The sequence below is a fragment of the Gopherus flavomarginatus genome, chromosome 9 (assembly GCF_025201925.1).
Source record: "Gopherus flavomarginatus isolate rGopFla2 chromosome 9, rGopFla2.mat.asm, whole genome shotgun sequence".
In the NCBI taxonomy this organism is placed as follows: domain Eukaryota; kingdom Metazoa; phylum Chordata; order Testudines; family Testudinidae; genus Gopherus; species Gopherus flavomarginatus.
In genome coordinates, this window is record NC_066625.1 from 54650411 (window position 1) to 54669388 (window position 18978).

At 55.4% G+C, this 18978-nt stretch overlaps 1 protein-coding gene and 1 long non-coding RNA gene across 2 annotated transcripts in view; one reads left to right on the forward strand and one right to left on the reverse strand.

Annotated features, from left to right (window-relative positions):
- LOC127058645 (maestro heat-like repeat-containing protein family member 1) overlaps positions 1-12771 on the forward strand; it is a 28950-nt gene extending 16179 nt beyond the window's left edge. The window contains exons 22-40 of the mRNA XM_050968892.1: positions 474-553; positions 1039-1177; positions 1924-2019; positions 2542-2646; positions 2779-2905; positions 3295-3389; positions 3629-3778; positions 4478-4632; positions 5883-6039; positions 6129-6295; positions 6942-7073; positions 7208-7322; positions 7683-7838; positions 8022-8204; positions 8562-8714; positions 9553-9687; positions 10202-10271; positions 10978-11037; positions 12686-12771. Of these exons, the coding sequence (XP_050824849.1) occupies positions 474-553; positions 1039-1177; positions 1924-2019; positions 2542-2646; positions 2779-2905; positions 3295-3389; positions 3629-3778; positions 4478-4632; positions 5883-6039; positions 6129-6295; positions 6942-7073; positions 7208-7322; positions 7683-7838; positions 8022-8204; positions 8562-8714; positions 9553-9687; positions 10202-10271; positions 10978-10997 (2235 nt within the window). The 3' untranslated portion in view covers positions 10998-11037; positions 12686-12771. The remainder of the gene's footprint in view (positions 1-473; positions 554-1038; positions 1178-1923; positions 2020-2541; positions 2647-2778; positions 2906-3294; positions 3390-3628; positions 3779-4477; positions 4633-5882; positions 6040-6128; positions 6296-6941; positions 7074-7207; positions 7323-7682; positions 7839-8021; positions 8205-8561; positions 8715-9552; positions 9688-10201; positions 10272-10977; positions 11038-12685) is intronic.
- Positions 12587-16071, reverse strand: LOC127058647 (uncharacterized). The gene is made up of 2 exons (XR_007776415.1): positions 15974-16071; positions 12587-15034 (listed from the first exon to the last, which is right to left on the reverse strand). It is a non-coding gene; the product is annotated as an uncharacterized LOC127058647 (long non-coding RNA).
- Positions 16072-18978: the final 2907 nt, after the last annotated feature.

Sequence of the window (18978 nt, forward strand, 5' to 3'; positions counted from 1 at the left end):
CCATTAGCAGATTCATGCTGTTTACACCTGGGACAATTCCCATCCCACTTCTGAGGGATCTGCCCAGCACCCAGAAAGTGCCCTGGGGATTAACTCCAAGGATTTTCACTCTGGGACATGATCCTGAGGAGTTAACAGGTGCAGCCCTCCCTTGGTTTGCAGGAAAATATTTGACCTCAGCTGTTCAGGACTCTAATGCTCCCATTCACAATATCGCCTCCACCCAGATCCCCCTTCCCTGCTCCGTGACAGATGCTGAAGTTCCCAGATGTGCCGTCAGGAATGGTGAAATAGGCGCATTCTGGCCACATGGTCGCTCCCAGGCCATCTTCCCAGCTCCGTGCCCCAGTGCACTGCACACTGGGACTGAGGTTCGGTGGGGGCATCGAACAGCGTTTGGAGATTCCATATCTTGCTGAGTAACCGGGCTCCCCTGAATTCTTTTGCCTTTGACTCTCTGCTTTGTGCTGCAGGAGATCCTCAGAGGCAAGGACCGGGCCCGGCTGCAGAGCCCCGACCACAAGTGTGCCCTGCTGGCTGTCTCATACATAGGGTATGTCCATGGGGCCTGACTCACCTGCGGAGCTCAGCAGCCGGGGAGGGGCAGATGGAGGGAGAGTAAGTGAGGGAGGGAAAAACTGCAATAAGAACCACAGGATGCTTCTCCCTGATGGCTCCCTAATGTGCTATATCCTCCTCGGCCTCCGGGTCACTTTATCCAACCCCCATCTCTGCATATTGCCTGGAAAAAGGGAGACCCTCCCGTTAGCATGAAGTGCTGTGAATGGGTGCAGCCACAGAGCAGGGCCCAGGATCATCCCCGGAGAGCAGCTTCCCCAGCAGAGCCCCTGCCGGGCCGAGGGGGCATAGGCATTTCCAGACAGGACCATTCCCTAGCTGGTGGCTCTGCTGGAGATGCCTCCTGGAGCTCTGCTGATTAGGGTGGGAGCTGTCCCTCCTGCCATCAAACTCAACCTGACTCATGCCGGGACCTGTCTCCGTTCTAATGGCCCCGTCTGCTCCGTTTCTTCCAATCAGGAAATTCCAGCCTCGCCTGTCTAAGGAGCAGGTGGCTGAGACCATCAGCACTTGTATCGCCAGCTCCATGATTCAGCGTCCAACCCTGGCGAAGCTGAGAGGAACTAAGGTGGCAGAAAGCTCCGCTATCCGGGCAGAGGTTAGTGAGGCATAGACAAAGCTGCAACTTCCACCTGCATCCTTGGTTGGGAAACTCAGCCACCCCCTTGCTCAGTAGCTGGACCCTGGCCCAATGCAGAGAGCTACATGTCTAGCCAAATCCAGCCCTTCGGTTTATTTTCCAAAGGGCTGGTGACAAGTGGCTATGCAGTTAACTCTGCAGTTGGGTTGGCAGGGAGGACAGCTGTAGAGGTGAGTGTCTGTGAGACTGTACAGAATTACCCTGGCTTCTTGGCACAGGGAGCTAGAACCTACACCCAGTTTACACCAGCTGAGGTTCTGGCCCAGAGCATTAAATAGCATATGGTGCAGAGGGAGCAAAAGCATGGATTCGGGACAGCTACACGGCCAGGCCGTGACTCACCCTGCCACAGAAACAGAGATTAGCTGGAGCGGGGATGAACAGCTCAGCCCATGGCAAGCCAGCGGGCTGTTCGGGGCAGCTGGGACCCCTCCAGAGGGGGAGGGAGGAGGCCTTCCCTCCAGAGCCCAGCACAGTACATGTGTTGCTTGGGGAGCCCAGGTGGGAAGAAGGATTCTTTGGGAAAGGGCAGCCCATGGTCCAGGTGAGACCCACGTCTATGTGCAGGGGAATCAGTATCACCTGGGTAAAGGGACCCTGAATATCAACAGCACCTGGCTCCAGACAGGGGGGATCCACTCATCCCCCTGCCTCATGCACCCCACCTCCCTTGCTATTTACTTCCCTGCTTCTCTCTGCTCTAGTCTCTCCAAGAACTGCCCTGGGAGGGCCTGGATCATGTGCTGCAGACATTCCTGGAACAGCACCTGACTCCCACCACGCTACTGCATCTGTTTCTGGTATGATAAGGAGGGGCGAGGGCGAGGGACCCATTTGCACTGGCCATCTGGGGATGGGCCGGCTGCTCAGGTTCTACCCGAACCACAAGAGAGAAGGCTCCAGTTGATCCGGGGGGGGGGGGCGGGGGGAGGGGGGCTGAACAGGCCTCCCAGCTGCTGTGAACTAGCCAGTCCCCACAGGGCATATACCCAACCCTGGAATCAAGCAAGACAATCCTAGTCTTGCTCCAGGGGGTGTCCCTTTGGCCTCCTAAATTTGGGTTGGCACTCCTGTGCCCCTGAAGGAAACAGCCCTGAGACCCCACAGAATCAATGGGGAGAATCCTCAAAGCCCTGAGCCCAAGACCCTCAGACCTGTCCCAACGCCCCCCAGACAGGAGAGGAGCACTGAGTTCCAGTGTCGGGATGCAGAGGAGAAGGGGGTTAAATGCTCCATGTCCTCTCCCTGCTGGGGTTGGAAGCAGTTTCTGGGGGATGCCCCAGCATTGCTGCCACTCACACGGCTTTCTCTCTGCTCCCCAGCACTTGCAGCCATGGATCTGCTCTCCCCGGACCCAGGAGAGGACAGGAGCTGTGAGAGCCAGCGCCCGGCTCTTCATGTTTTATCAATTCAAGGCCATCACCGAGGTGAGCAGTGCACACCCTGCTGCCCTCCCCCCCCCCCCCCGCCAGCACTCACAGAGAGGGAGGGAAGATGATACAGACAGAGCTGGGCTCGCCCCAACACATGCCCTGATTTTCTGTTCGGTGGCCCATTAGGACCTGAAACCCATGACAGAGCAGGGCTACATGGCTGGGCTGCTGACAAGCCAGGCCTTCGATGCTGAGGAGGCCACCCGATACTGGGCATCTCAGGCTCTCTACTGGCTCTTCACGCCTTGCAAAGGTAAGATGGAGTACAAGCAGTCGCCACTTCTCAGCCTTCACAGCCCCGGCCGTTACCTAGCGAGCAGGGCTGCAGAGAGAACATGGCGCCTTCATCGCAGCCCTGACCAGGGGGGACAGAGCAGAAGTGGGTTGGTGTCTACTGGGCTAACCTGGCATTTGCCCTTCATCAGATGCCTGGGATCATCTGGGACCTCCCCTGATCTCACCCCACCCCAACACACCTTCTACATCAGGGTGATAGGTGGGCAATTGGCCCAGGAGCCAGCTGAGAGCTCACCCCAGCTGCAGCCGGAGTCTGGCTCTTTGGCACCTCTGCCCTGGCTCGACGGGGAGGGGGAAGAATCTGGCCCGAGAGCTCTGCCTGAGTGCTGCTGGTTTCTTGTGCAGCCGTCGTGTACAGCAAGACAGGGGCGGTGGTGACTGTACTGAGCAAGGCGCAGAAGGATGCCAGCTGCAGAGAGAGCCCTGCCCATGTTGCTAGGGTGAGTAAAAGAGACTGTGGCTGGAGACACAGACACGCATATGGGAAAGGGGGGGGGTTATTGTCTGCTTCCCTCGATGAGGAGCCAGCAGATGGAAATTCCTGGGTATAGTTCCAGTGCCTACTCACATAGCCCTGGGCACAGGCTGCCAGTGCCTCTGTCCCCGTTTCCCGAAGAGCAAACCCACCTCCTCGGGCCGCGGCTCGCTGCTCACACTCGGCCTGTGCCTTTCCCTGCAGCTCATCGCGGAACACTTGCAGTCCCGTGACCTCATGCCCTTCAGCTTCACCCTGCTGGTGGGCCTGCTGGAGAAAGGGGAGTGTGCTGAGCAGCTGGCAGGCGTCATGGAGGCAGTGCTGAGACAGCAAAAATCAGAGCTACAGGGCCAAGTAACGGCTGGGCATTGGACATCTTGGGCAGCTCCATCTTGCCCCGTGCCTAGAATTCCTGGGTCCTGAGGGAGGATGTGGAGGGGAGACGTCTGTTCTCACCACCACTGATCAATGGGACCTATCATGCCCTGTCTGCCGGGCGGACGCTAGGCGCGGCCCTGTAATCCTTTGTAGGCTTCGATCCCAGAAGTCTGGCTTGCCCGGCTCACTCTCTGGGAAATGTGCCCTATTTCCAGACCCCATCCCTCAGCTGGGGGAACAGAGCCTGCAGTGGGGTCCCCAGTGTCACTGACTCTTTGCCTAGTGGACACAGATTGACATAGGGCATGGAAATGCATCCCAGACACTTAGATCCCACTCTGGTGCTGAAGCAGCCCAGGTGTGCTGTCACAAGGGGAGGTACAGCCGGGATATCCATCAGCGCGCCCTCTTCAGGCCGGTGATCTGCCTTACCACTGGCCCTATGTCCCTCCAATGGACCCTTAGTGCTACAGAGCTGGATCACAGGTGGATGCTTCAAGGTACCAAACCCAGAACCCCCCTCGGCTTGGTCATTCGCTAGGAGAGTTTATCCACGGCCTCCACCAGGCCATGGGACCGTTGACCTGTTTCTGAGCCTGACCAGCTCCTCCTGGCCTTTGCCTGCCAGCCACCCACAGCGGGGGTAGGGTCTCAGCCCCTGCTTTGCTTCCACAGGTGCAGGATCTCCAAGCCGCTCTTTCCTACACACTGAGCCCACCCCGGGGGGGGCGGCTGAGTGATGGGACAAGAGACATCCTCCACCTACTGGCTAGGCAGCACACTAAGACCGCAGTCAACATCCTCCTGAAGATGCCCTGGCCTTACAAACAGTGAGTGCCGGCCCTTCGGAAAGGATAGAACCCCCCCGCTCCAGCCTCCGAGCCCCCCTTAATGGGGTCACTCCACAGCACCATGGTTACATGCAGCACAGATCCTCCCCTTGCACACAGACCCCCAGGGAACAGCCCTTGCCCGGCATGCGGTTGCCATTAGCCTCCCTGTCCCTTGGAGGGCTTCAGAGCTATTCCTAACACAGCTGTCACCCTCCCCCACTTGGTTCTGTGTACTGCTAACCAGTCCACCCTCTTCCGGTTTGGCTGTGCAATGGCTTAGCTGGCTGGAGTCCAGAACAGTCTTCCAGGGCCCCTCACCACAACACAGACCAGGAGAGACCCCATGTGAGCAGGGTCACCCCGTCAGCATGGCCCCCTCTCCCAGCAGGTCATCCCTCCAGGCTGAGGCAGGAGAGGGGCCAGCCTAACTGCATCGTTCCCCACAGATGCCCCTACACTGAGCATGTCCCACAGGGGCACCCCCTCCCCCCAGCTGGGAAATGCCCTCTCCCCCCTGGAATCCCAGCCTGGTCCCTTCCCCATCCCTGCACGCTTTTAGACACCTCATCCCACCCCTAGAGGCTGGTCTTCTCTGATTCACTAGCCTGTCACGTTCCCCAGGGCCAGAAGCACCTTTCCTGCATCCTGCCCAGAGCTGACAAGCACAGAGCCCATTTTACAGCCTTCTCCAAACCCCCCCACTACAGAGCCATGGCGTGGTCAGAACTGGAGCCTTGTTCCTCCTGAACCCCCCGCCCCCTGCCCCATGGGGAAGGAGCTCCTGCTCTTCTTGCCCACAGCACCACACTCTCTGCCCCCCCAGCTCAGGAGATCCAACCCAGCACCTAGCCCTGCCCCCCCTCAAGGGTGGGCACCTCCTCACACCAGCCCCCACCCCTGAGCCCGGAGTCACTGCTTTCCCCCATGGGGGCTCTAACCCCAGCCCCTCTGGTTCCCATCAGGAGAAGGCAGCAAAGGAGGGAGGGGGGCCCCCAGCTGGGAGAAGTAAGTCTGGCCACCTCCACCCAGCCCTTGCTGTGACACAGCACCCCTTGGCAGTGCCTAGGCAAGAGGGTATGAACCCCTTAGGACTGGCCAGGGCCTGAAGGGCCTTGAGGTCAGCCACCAGCAGGCTCAACCTGCTGCTTCTGGCCTGTCACCCCTCAGAGGGTGTCATCCCCAGTGTGTCCCAGCTAGGCCCGTCCTCTGTGTTAACTCCTTGTCTGCTGTCCCCTTGTCCGTCACAGCCACATCAAGGCCATCTGGAGGTTCCTGGGTGCAGATCCCATGCTCACGAGAGAGGTACTGCATATCCTGCTGTACGACAGCCCGGAGAAGGGCTGGGCTAACCCTGGACAGACCCAGGACAGGAGCTGCCCCCAGTCAGCCTGGCTGCCCCCGGCGGTAAGTTCCCATCACTGGCATTCAGCCCCCTTTCCTGGCTCCATTCTGTGCACGGCCACCGTCTTCTGACTGTATCTTTTCCCTTCCAGACCACATACGGCCTGTGGGAGCTGATCGGGGCCTTGGGGCAAGCAGACACCCTGGAGGGACGCGAGGACGATCTGTTCGCCTCTTGCTTCCTTGCCATTGCCAACCCCCCGGCACAACACCTCTTAGGAGTCCAGCAGGACCAGCGCAGTGACACCAGTCCACGCAGGTAATGTGTGGGGCTGATGGATCGCAGCACCCACATAGTGTCTGTGCTAGCCCCTAGGAGGGGGAAGCTTCCTGCTTTTACCCTCGTTGTCCAGGGACCCCCAACACCTTCGGGGGACTGAGGGTTCAGATCAGTCAGGTTTCTTGTGCCAAGGAGCAGGCAGAGCTGCCCCCGGATACTCAGGGAGCCAGAGAGCTCCTCAGAGTGGGCAGCTCAGCAGGGTGATGAGGGGGGAGCAGAGCTGGGGAGCAGGGCAGAGCTGGCTGCTGTCTCTATTTACTGTCTGCTTTGAAGGCTTTGGACAGGACAGGCCGGGCCTGTCACTGAGCCGCTTCATCCCTTTTCTGCAATGGGCCCTAGGGGGCAGGGCTCAGAACAGCAGGGGGCGCTGTCTGGACTTTTCTCCCCAGGGTCAGTTTCCTGGGGGGAGGGGCAATTTTCACATCTTCGGAGGAGAGCGAAGGTCACATCTGCAGACACACACCGCTGCCCCCACAGTTGTGGGGGGAGAACCAAAGGCAGAAGTGGGGTAGCATCTATTCCCACCCTGATCCTTTCAGCGCTGCAGCAAGGGAGTCCTCCCCCTCACCTCGCCCAGAGAGCAGGCATCCCCGCATCACCATCTCCTGCCTCCTTCTCTTCTCAGCATGGCCGTGCAGGCCCTGGCGCGGGTGCTGCGCCTCAGGGGCAGTCAGCCAGCTGTGGAAGTAATGGACCAGGAGCAAGGCTGGCAGCTGCTGGAGGAGGCCCAGCCCGAGGGGTTCACTCTCCTTAGCAGGTGAGGACAGAGGCTGGAGGAGTCACGTTCTCGCAGTGGGACAGAGATGGGAGGGGGTGGCCGGGACCGGGCCGGATTCCGGCATGTGCAGGGTTGTCATGCACATGTCAACACGAGCTCTTGTTCTCTCCCAGAGCCATAGTGAGCCACCCAAACCTGGCCCTGAAAAGCATTCCACAGCTTCTCCTTCCCAGCCTCCAGGCCAGCCAGGAGGGTGAACGCATGGCCTGCACCGCCCTGTTCGCAGAGGTGAGCCTGGAGGACCAGGGGGAAGGGTTAACCAGGCCCAGAAGATGATGGAACAGGGGGCCAATAGCTGGTCAGCCAATGAGAAACGGTCCTGGTGGTGTATTGCTTGTAAATTAATCCCTCTGCTGGGGGATCTGTGGTGGGGTTTGGGAGCACCCCACTGGAACCAGAGGGAGCGCTCTGCCCTGCACATATCACTTCCCTTAAGCTCAGCTGAAGCCAGCCCCTCGTGAACAGCAGTCGGTACGGATCTAAGTCACCTCCTGGGCCCTGATCATACTCCCTTCCCCTTGCTCCTGCCGGGCTAGGACCCACTGGCCTCGCCCAGCCCTCTCTGACAGCTCCTTTCCTTCCCTTTAGTTCCTCGGAAGCCCCCTGCTGATGGAAAATGAGCCCAAAGCCATGCGGAAGCAGGTGCTGAAGGCCATGCTGCAGCAGACGCAGGACAGCAACATCCACATTTGTGGCAGAGCCCTGCATGGCCTCAGGAATGCAGTGACCGCGTTCCCAGACAAGGTGGGTCTGGAATGGCAAGATACTAGGCAGAGGTGCCTGGGTAGGAAGCTCCTGGTTCCCCTTCTCCTCAACCTATGGCTCCTATGGAGAAGACTGGGCTGTAGGCTGACTTGACAGGACTGGGATTACACTCAGGCTGACAGATTGTTACTCACCGAGCGGCGTCCAACCCCTTCTCTGCAGGTCAGGAAGAAGCAAGAACAGATTCTGGCGAGCTTTGTACACGCCGTATGCCAATCCTGCGACCCCTGCGCCATTCTGGATGCGATGGAAGGGCTCTGCTGGATGCTGCGGGACCCCAAGGTGCCTCTGAAGGCACATGTTGCCGTCCCGCTGGCCATGCAGGCGAGAACTTTTTTTGAGGATGTAAGTACCAAGCAGGGCAGGCCCCAGGGTGCTATAGGACACTCCACAGGGGGAGATGCTCAGGACCTGCCCTCACACGGAGGGGGCTCAGTGTCCGATGTAGGCACATTCCTGGATTTGTGGGGCAGCTCAGTTCCTCTGCCAGGGGAGGCAGGGATAGAATCATTCTTGGGCCCTGGGCCCACAATTGTTTGGCAGCCCTGGGGCCCAGCAAGAAGGAGAGGAGTTTGCAGAGAATTGTCCTGTCGTTTGAACTAGCTGAAACCTCTCTGGGCTCTGCAGCTGCCAGGCTGATTCCCAAAGCATGTGAGGGCCTGAGCCTGTCCCCTCTAACCACCCTGAACCCCGTGTCTGCAGGAGAACAGCGGCCTGAGGCGGGCCTCCATAGAGCTCTTTGGCCACCTCAGCAAATTTGTTTCCAAGAGGTTATCCCTCTTTGGGGCTGAAGTGGAGAAGAGCATGGGGACGCTGCTCATCCACCTACAAGACAGAGATCCCCAGGTGGCCCAGGTGAGTGCAGCTGATGGCTCATATGGGCAGGGGTGGCTGCTGGGGGCATTCTAACAACATGGCAAGGGTGGTGCAAGCTCCCCCCTCCCAGCCCCAGATCTCTTCAGTGCTGCCCTGTGGCACCCAGGACTCCCCACTAATCCCTCCCCCACCCCCCACAGAGCTCTGCCAGTCCTCAGAGTGTAGCTGTGGGGAAGATCTGTGAGGTTTCCTTCTCCTCCTCCATTCCCCGCAGGCACCTCCAGCCTCCCTGCCCAGCCCAGCCAGCCTCTCTGAGGCCGTGGCTCCATTTTACAGCCTGCCCTGTTTAGTGGCCAGGCTAGTTCTATCTCTGGCCTCTAGCAAGTGACCTAACCCAAGCAGGGCCTGAGGGAAGGGCAGGTCACTGAGACCGACTGGTTCTCCATTGCTGCTGCCCTGCCCTCACTTGTGTGCTAGCGCCTACCTGGGAATGACCAGCCTCCTGCAGCAAGCTCCCCTCTGCCGGGTAGCAGCCCCCAGTAGTGCCTGGGATTGAGGGGAGGCCAAGTACGTTGGTCACTGGACAGTGCTGTTAACCACCCAACAGGAAACCCCAGGGAATGGCCCCTTCCCTGCTCCAGGAGTGTCCTTCTCTGGCCCCAGCACTCAGGCCTGGCTCCCCTCAACCTAGCCAAGCTGGAGATGGGGCCCATGAGGGCCTGGGGAACAACTGTCAGGCCAGACGAGGTTCTGCAAAGAGCTGGCTCCTTGCTGCTCCGGCACAGCGGAGTCTCCCCAAGCCATGCAGAGCCTGCGAGTTGGCAGCCCGTTGCGCTCAGGGAAACTCACCCAGCTCCCTTCTCGTCCTCTCCGGCAGGCGTGCAGGGTGGCATTGCTGCACTGTGCACCCTTCCTGAGCTACCAGCCCCTGCGCACACTCGTGCGGAGCCAGCTGGCCGAGGGAGCAGCCCCCACCATCCCCACCTTCCTGAGCGAAGCCTGCAGGACCCTGGTGAGTGAGCTCTGGGGCATGGGCCCTGCAGGACTGGGAAGCGGGAGAACCTAGACACAGAGGATTTCACTGCTCCAGGCAGGGCCAACTCTAACTTTTTTGCCACCCCAAGCAAAAAAAAGAGCGCCGCCCCACTGACCCACCCCCGAGCGCAGTGCACACCCCCGAAACAAAAACAACAACAAACCCCTTCCCTGCTGAATCGAAACCCCCCCAAAACCTGAGTGCCCCCTGCCTGCCCCAAGAATGGCCACCCTTTACAAGGTGCCGCCCCAAAAATGTGCTTGGTTGGCTGGTGCCTGGAGCCGGCCCTGGCTCCAGGGAGCCCCCCACTGACTCAGCCCCATGCCCCGCCCTTGCGGATGGCTCCGCTACAAGTCAGCTCTGTCTCATGGGAGGAGTCAAGGGTGAGAGGGCTCTGGCAGCCAAGGGTTCCTCACCTCCCTAGCAGGCAGCTCCCCTCAGCCTGGGGAGGATGTGTGGCTTGGGACTAACTGGGTTCTTGGCTTCCCAGCTCCAGGACTGCCCAGGGAGGCTGAGCAAGAGGGCTGCCCTGAGAGCAGCAGCTGCCCAGCAGCTGATAGGTAAGATAAGAGCTGGAGCTCTACTTCCTATTATCCCTCTCTGCCCCATGAGCCCAGGGCCCAGTGCCACATGCACACTGCCGACGGTGGGAGGGGCTGGCCGCCTCTGCCTGCACACAACCACACCCACCTCCCCCCACACACACCTTCCCACCTCCCTGGGACAAAGCGGGAACCAAGACTCCCTGCAGCCAGATGCGGGAGGGCTCTGTGGCCAGAGGGTCTCTCTGTCCTGGCCCTGGGTAAGCCCAGCACCTGCAGCAGGAGCAGGCCCGAGGGAGAGATCCTGCCTCCCAAAGGTCTCACCCTGGTTCCCCCCTTCTCCCCCCCCGAGGCACTGGCCCCAGCCAGGTCCCCTTGCAGCCTGTACAGAGAGGGCAGAAATTCACAGGAAGCCCCAGCCTTGCCCACCCCAGCTACCACTAGCCATGCAGGCAAAGAGCCAGGGCAGCAGCTCTGTCACACTGTGCTTCATGCCAACTCCCTGTGGGTCCTGTGTGCACAATACCTCTCTCCTACCCTTTGTGGGGCACGTGGCCAAAGGCAAAATGATCCCAATAATCTTGGGGACTGACCCTCTACCCAGCTCCTTCCCCTCCTCTGCCCGGATGGACTGGGGGTGGGGGAAACCTTGAAGGACAGAAATACAGGTAGGGGCTGGTGTCCTGCATGCTGTTAAATAACCAGGCCTGCCTGCTTCCCTTAGGACACATGATGGAGAATTGAAGCCAGAGAAGAGCAGGAGGCTTGGACCGCCCGCCCTGCTGTAAGTCCCAGCTGAGGGGTATTGCTGTGCAGGGAGGAGGGGTGGGGGGAAATTGGGGAGTGGTTCTAGGGGCAGGGGGCAGCAGCCACACCACATGGTGGCTGGGAGCCAGAACCCAGTTGGAGTGACCTGCAGAGTGTAGGAGCAGGGAGAAAACCCTCGGTGCTGGCTCTGGGGTATCCTCTCCCCAGCCATAGTTTGAACCTCCCTGCCCCATGAGGTATTGCCTTCCTGGCCCGGGCAGGAGCCATGGCTGGTCAGCAGGGTCTGGGAGTCAGAAGTGAGTCGTTCCTGGCAGGCAGGGGGCAGTGGCAAGCAGAGATGGGGTGGACTCCACAAGAGAGGGAAACAACCTCCCATGGGAGACCCGGATGCTTAGAGGAGACTTTCCCCCACTCCCTCACGAGCTGCGGTGCCACCAGCAGGGACTCTGAGCAGCCCCAGCCAAGGGCGAGGCTGGGGATTGATCCGAGCCTTATTTGGTGCTAACTCTGCAGAACCCAGCCTGGTATATGCCAGGAGGTCCTGTTGCAGACCCAGCACTAACCATCTTTCCCAAGGATTGCTGCCAGCCCCCTGCAAGTGGCAGCTCCGAGAGCTCTTGCACACACAGAGCAGCTGACCCCCACCCCGTTCCAGCCCCAGCTATGCTTATGGGGATACTCTAGCTCTGAGCCTCCCTGCCTTCAACAGCTGATCATGCCACAAAGGGTTGCGCCAGTGCTGAGGAAACAGAGCCAGCTGTTGAGGAAACACATCCCAGGGCTGGAGTGTGCAGTCCAACCCCTCTAGCGCATCACAGGCATTAGTTCTGTCAGAGGCTGACCCTGCCAACTGCTCAGTAGGCAGAACCCAGCCAGGTGCTGAGCAGGTATCCCAGGCCTGGTGCTTAAATACCTGCAGAGGCGGCAGTCAGCCCAAGAACGGTGGGCAGGGGTTGGCGTAGAGCAGTGTCCCCAACCTTTTTGTCTGTCAGGCGCCAGATGAAGGACCATGACGGCGGTGGACCATCTGCCAAAATGCCTCTGAATTTCTGCAGCATTTCAGCGGTGACGCCTCTCGATGACATCGCTTGTCAGCGGCAAGTGACGTCATCGAGAGGCGGCGCCGCCAAAATGCCGTGGAAATTCAGTGTCATTTCTGTAGATGCTCCACCACCGACCAGAACACAGACGCATTTAGATGTGCCCGCAGGCACCACATTGGGGACCCCTGGCGTATAGTCTCAGGCTGAACTGCAGGCCGCAAACAGAGCCAGTGTCACTTCTCACAACCCCAGTCCACAGAGCAAGAGAGGACTAAGGCTGCTGCAGCCAGAATTTCCTTCACTCTGGCTGCAGGGCCTGAGCTCACCCAACATGTGACCCTGGCTGTCAGAAAACTCCCCAGCTCCCTCTAAAAAACGATTCTCCCCCTCCTCCCATCATGGCAGAGGATAAACTGCAGGGGGCCAGCTCTTGCTTAGGGAGGGAGAGTTTGAGCTCCTTAGATGGCTAAGATGGCTTGTGAAGAGCAACTAACTGAAGGGATATAGACAAACACAGAAGCCTGTGAAAGAATGAGTGGATTCAAGAGAGCAATTAAAGACAACAAGGACATTGCTGAGAAGCTAATATTTTTGTGTATGCATCTTCTACCTTTATCACAGAGGCTGTTGGAGAGAGATCTGTCTCAGACCGGTTCTCGTCTAGAAACAGAGGTACCACTGGGACTTGAGAGAGCAGCAGAGGCAGTCCTGGACCAAGCTGATAATTTACAAAGTAACCCCCACCACACACACTTCTTCGATCTGGATGGGTTTCGCCCTCGTAGAAGCCCCCTGAGAGACGATTTGACCAATCAGGGGAGTTCCGGGGCTGGGTGACCTGTTCAGAAGTGGGTCATGTGCCCCCTCTAACAACTCCTCCCACCTCCCTCTACCAATGAGGAGGAAGGGCCCTACCATCAATCAAACCTAACCCACCCCTTGACCCTTTAAACCCTGCCCACCTGTCACAGAAGTCCCGCCCCATGGGGATATTACTTCCGCGGTCAAGGCGGCCACATGACTGGAAGCAAGGTGTGCATTGTGACCCCTCTGAGAACTCCTCCAACTGCTCTCTACCAATCAGGAGAGGTTGCTTCCCCCGTAGCTCCGCCCCAAGAGGAGATTTGACCAATCGGGAAGGAGTTTGGGGGCGGGATGACCCATCCAGAAGTGGTTCCTGTGACTCCTTTAGGAACTCCTCCCATCACCCTCTACCGATCAGGCAGGTTTTCAGCTGTTGGGGACCATCCCCAAGAGGAGATTTGACCAATAGGGAAGAACTCGGGGGAAGGGTGGCCCGTCTGCGAGTGGTTCGTATGACCCCTTTGAGAACTCCTCTCATCGCCCTCTACCAATCACGATGGGTTTCGGCTGCACAGGACCGGCCTGAGAGCAGATTTGACCAAAATAGGGCAGGTTCTGGGACGGGGTGAACCGCCCAGAAGAGAGTGGTGTGACCCCTTTAAGAACTCCTCCCAGTGCTCTCTGCCAGTCAGAGCACAGCACCATCACCCCATAACTCCCAGCGCCCGGCAGAAGAGGCCATCTTTTACCAAGAATGCGTGTTTTAGAAATCATGGAAACATGGACTCCTTTACCACTCCCGTGAGAACTTGAGACTTTGTTTTAGCCTCGAGCACCTTTGGACGTGTGTGGAGAAAATGCTACATCAGCAACAGTTCCAATGGGGTCCTTTGACTCAACCGTTCATGGATACGCAGGAACGCGACCCCGAAACCCAAACCCTCGTGAGGCACCCCGATGAGTGTGACGGCCTCTCATTGTCCACCCCTGTAGAGGTGGAAGACGATCATGGCTTGGAAGAGTCACCGGCAGACAAGGAGAATGGAAAAGACGTCACTTAGGTAAATGAATGATTAAGAAGGGACAGTTGAGGATGGGATGTAATGGGGTTAGGAACCAACCCGGGATTGCATAAATCTAAAAACAAGCAGTGGGGGTGCTTACACTGTTTCTTTTCTGAAAAATCTCTCAACAGGTCAACGATGCCTTTCTAGAGGCCTTTGAGAACTTACCCATTGGAAGAATGAACCAAGTCAGACTCCCTTATGGTAGGGGTAATGGCATCCATTTTTACAGGCGGCTGTAAAAGATTATGTTAAACCAGGTGATTAATAAAACTTATTTAAATGTGTCAATATGAATGTGTCCCCCTCCATACTTGTGTTAGTAAAAGACGGTACCAAGTGCAGCGTCCAAAAATTCCCCTTCTTGGCAGACATCACAGGGGGTTTTAACTCCTTGTATCTGTACACGGATATTGTAGAACACCAATTTCCGGGGGAATTTTCTTTTCCCCTGTTACGCTGCGTCCTGTCCAAGGAAGGAACAACGAGTTTGTCACCATTATCTATGATAAGCCTCATTACGTCCTTGTCAGTAAACACCACATCGACACCATCACCACTGAAATAAAGACAGATCAGAACAAACGCATCTCATTTTGCTTCGGCAACATGATCGTCAAGCTGCATCTGCATCCGCAGAGAGAGCGAGGTTTCTAAAAAACTAAACACTTTTATGGTGATCTTAAAAAATTACAACCACCCCACCATCTACAGGAACTATTACAAAGCCCAGGCTGGATACGCCCTTCCTGGATATCACGGGGCTCCCGTGATGTACGGGGCTGGTGTGGGTGGAATATTTCGTTGCCTCTTTTGAAAGGCCGTACCACTTTTGAGGAGGGGGCTAAAGATAGTAAAAACTACTGCTCAAAACATAGCTAAAGATGTGGTTGGTAGGTCATGTCTCCCGCGCTGTTCTGGAGAAGGTGGGGAATACAGCCTCACAGCAAGGATCGGGGATGATGTACATTAAAAGGAGAAGGAGAAAGAGAAATGCCTCATACCCATGACACACAGGTCCCTCAAAACCCTTTTAAAGAAGGGCTTTGACACGCAGGGCTGGCCAAGAGGAAGCCTGGGTGAAAGAGGAGATGGTCTCTGCCTGGTAAAAGAGAGAGATTTTAATCAACATGGCTTTTGTTCGCTGCGGGTCTGAAGAGTGCATCAAATCTGAACTAGACTTGTTCCAAATAACCCCTACGCAGCCCAGCATCAAGAAAAGCATCTACACTGAGATGCTGCCTCTTTTGGCCATTTACGGAGTCTGCCTCCATTGACTTTTTTATAGCAGGGAATGGCATAGATGATTTGGATTTAAACAACACACTGCTGTACCTGTGTTGCAAGATTGTAAAAGGAGACGGAACTGAACTCGCAAAGGACGCCGCGGTGAGCCTGGTGAATTACCCCATAGCCTCTATTTTCTATCATTTGGATATCACGCTGGGAGACTGCCTCATAGGCCAAAGCAACAACTGTTACCCTTACAGGGCCTTTCTAGAATCGGTGCTCAGTTACAGCGATGACACTCTCGCCACACAATTTTCTGCCAGCCTGTTTTACAAAGACACAGCCGGACAACACCAAGAAATTGTATTGAATGGAGGGAATCTAGGGCTGGATGAAGCAGCACTTTCAAGCTGCATCTCCTTCTATGCCCGCGGGCTCCATGGACTGGGTCAAGCAGCACTTTCAAACTGTTACCCTTACGTGTCCCAGATTCAGCACATCCCTATCCCCACTCTCACATCACAATTGTACTGGCAGTAACATACTTGATGAGCAAACCCCACAGTATTTTGAGCTCTGCAGGGATCTTTAGCTTAGGTAAAAGAAGTGTTGCTGTAGAGTGAATGGGGGAAGCTAATAACATAAAAGAAAGAGAGAGAAGCAACCAGCTGAACCATACAAGTTATTTATTGAATACTAGAGATCACTACACAAGGAGGGCTAAAGCAACATAACATACATAATTAAAGGTTAATACCTAAGATAGAGAGGAAAAGAGAGAGAGAGAGAGAGAGAGAGAAGGGGATCTCACCACTCCCTGAAGCTTGAATTAGTCAGGGTTCCCAGGTGATGGTGGTAGTTCAGGGTCCTGAGGGCAGGAGACAGGCAGAGCCCCCAGCACGATCAGTCAGGAGATGGAGTCCCAGTGGAACTGATGCAAAGCTTGGGTCTATGCATCAGAACGTTTGCTGAAGGGTGAGTAGGGGTTTTTGTAGAGAAAATACAACGATTCAAGAGAGAACACTAGATTTGTTTCTAGGTAAACTGATGATTCAAGGGTTTTCTTTAGGTTAGACCAGGGGTAGGCAATCTATGGCACATGTGCCAAAGTCAGCACATGAGCTGATTTTCAGTGGCACTCACACTGCCCAGGTCCTGGCCACTGCTCTAGGGGGGCTCTGCATTTTAATTTAATTTTAAATGAAGCTTCTTAAACATTTAAAAAACCTTATTTACTTTACATACAACAATAGCTTAGTTATATAGTATAGATTTATAGAAAGAGACCTTCTAAAAACATTAAGATGTATGTCTGGCACACAAAACCTTAAATTAGAGTGAATAAATGAAGACTCAACACACCACTTCTGACAGGTTGCCGACCCCTGGGCTAGACAATAGGAGCTGATCACTCTTGGCTATGGGTGATGTTTTCTTCCAGGAAGCTGACAGTGCAACTAGGCTGCTTCAGTATTTTGGACATCAGTCAAGGATTCCTTACTAGAATTGGTCTGATGACTGCTGAGCTGGGTGTGGGCAGGCATAGGTTCATTAACATCTGGAGCAGAGATTCCCATGATGCAGTGCATCCCTGCTTTTTCTGGTCCCAGAGTTCAGTGCGGTTCTCTGTTCTCCATTCTGTATGCAAATTGAGATGTCTCCCTGTCCCATCTTTCATGCAGATGAGGCTAAGGGACTTGTCTCTGTTCTTCATTCTGTATGCTAATGGCGATGTCTTAGTCTTGTCACCCTTGTCAGGATGGGTCTAGGTGTGTCTCCCATCTGTCCTTCACTGCTCTCTGCAAGTTTTTTCCTCTGATGGGTTTTGGTTTAAGCAGAGGCTGGTGGAGGGGTGTGTGTGTCTTTCATGAGTCAGGCTGGATACTGCACCCTGGTTCCCCAAGAACACCCGTTGATTGGGGTGCTTGTGCTGAGCGAGTATCCCCATCACAACCTTACACCATGGTACCGGCTCTGATCTTCCATCCATTGCAGCTGCTGCATCAGTCGTTGTATCCATTACATCAGCAGAACCAGACCAATCGCTTGTATAATTTGGAAACCAGTGATCACCACAATGGGGTGAAGCATGAGATTCAAAAGACCTGTTGCACTGGGGCTCCACCCAAGCAAAGTCTCCCACCAGAAGTGATGGCCTATGTTCTTACCTTCATGGCAATGAGACCCATTCCCAGTGAAATGGGGGAAACCTCCTTGAAGAGCTCAGGATCAGCATTTAAATGTTGTACAGTCCATATAGGCACAGTAAACTTAATATCACAACTCACAATGGTGGTTACATTACAGAAACAACCATTAATGTAAGACACTGTGGGTTGGATCCAATGTCCATTAACCAACACAATATTACATCTTGTCCTTACACACACACATGCTTTACCAACATAGACAATAACAGACCCCTCTTCCTGGATAATCTCGAAGGAACAGTGAGACTTATCCCTAGGTTACCCATTCATCCCAACCCTTATGGCTAGTTCCAATCAAGGGGAGCGCTTAGAGGTGCAATGTGAGAGATATTCATGCCCTCTAAGTGGATTTGAACCTCCTTCGGAGAAGTCCCCTTGTCACAGATTACATGACTGTTAACAGACAAACACTGGGAGATTAGGATGGCTTTTCTAACAGGGAAATCGCCACTCCTCAGAGATAAACCATGGGAGACAGTTTCTCCCTCACACCCGTTGAGCTGAATCTGTTTAGTGGTGGGTCTCCCTTTGAATATCCTATCCGGTAGCAATTGGGCTAACAGACCTGGGTTCCCCACTGTACACTGTTGCCCTCACAGTGGGTCTCCTCCATACGTCACGCTGACATCTTGCAATCAGCTAGGGAGGCCTATGGGGAACAGGGCACCCCTACTGATTGCCAATCTCCCAGAGCCTCCACTCAGAAGAGGGGACAGGGATCTGGCTTTGACAGGGAGTAGGTGTGGGGGATGCCCTCCATACTGGGGCAGTGGGTTGTGGGGGAGCTCCCTGCATAAACTCCGTTTTCCACATGACCTGAGACAAAGCATTAATCAGGATGCTGAGGGGCTGGCGATCGTATTTTCTCATATCCTCCCCTAAATTCACCAGCTCCTTCCAAATCATGTTCCTAAGGGTCTCCTTGGGTCGGCGCTGCCCAGGGTTGTCAGAGATAGGGGAATTAAGATTGGGAGGGTGCATGGCAGAGTGAGGACCATGATTTGTAAATGTGGTAGCCTGCGTGGGCTCTGAGGTAGTATTTTTGTTGACTTGTCTTTTTATTCCTATTCATATGCATGTACCATTTTTGTATTCAAAGTTATGAATGTTATGAACATTGGCTGTGTACTGGCTTGATTTCTAAATAACCTTAGCAGAGCATTTGGTCTGTTCCTGAAGAAAGGAATGTTGAAATTAAGTATCCAATCAAGCAACACTTAAAGGATAATGGATCTTGGAATGCTCCAAGCCACATAAGAAGTCTACTTGAGGACATTCAAGGTAGCATGTAAACAATGGATGCTACCTGTAAAAACTGTGAGTCATGCATGGACATGTGACTTGCCCAGGTGACTCCAAAAGTCCATCTTGGAGCTGGACTTTGCATAGGAGTGAGGAAGGGGGTCTCCACCCAGAAGAGAAAGTCTATTTGAGCCCCTGGGAGACCCCTCCATTTTGTCTTCAGCTGGCTAAAGAGAGAGCCTCTCCACTCCCCAGGATACTTGAAAGAAACTGGAACAAAGGAGAGTGTGCAAGGAGTGTGAGTGATTGCTTGACCCGGGCTAAAATGAGATTAGTCTGTAACAGGGAGCATTCTGGAACTGGC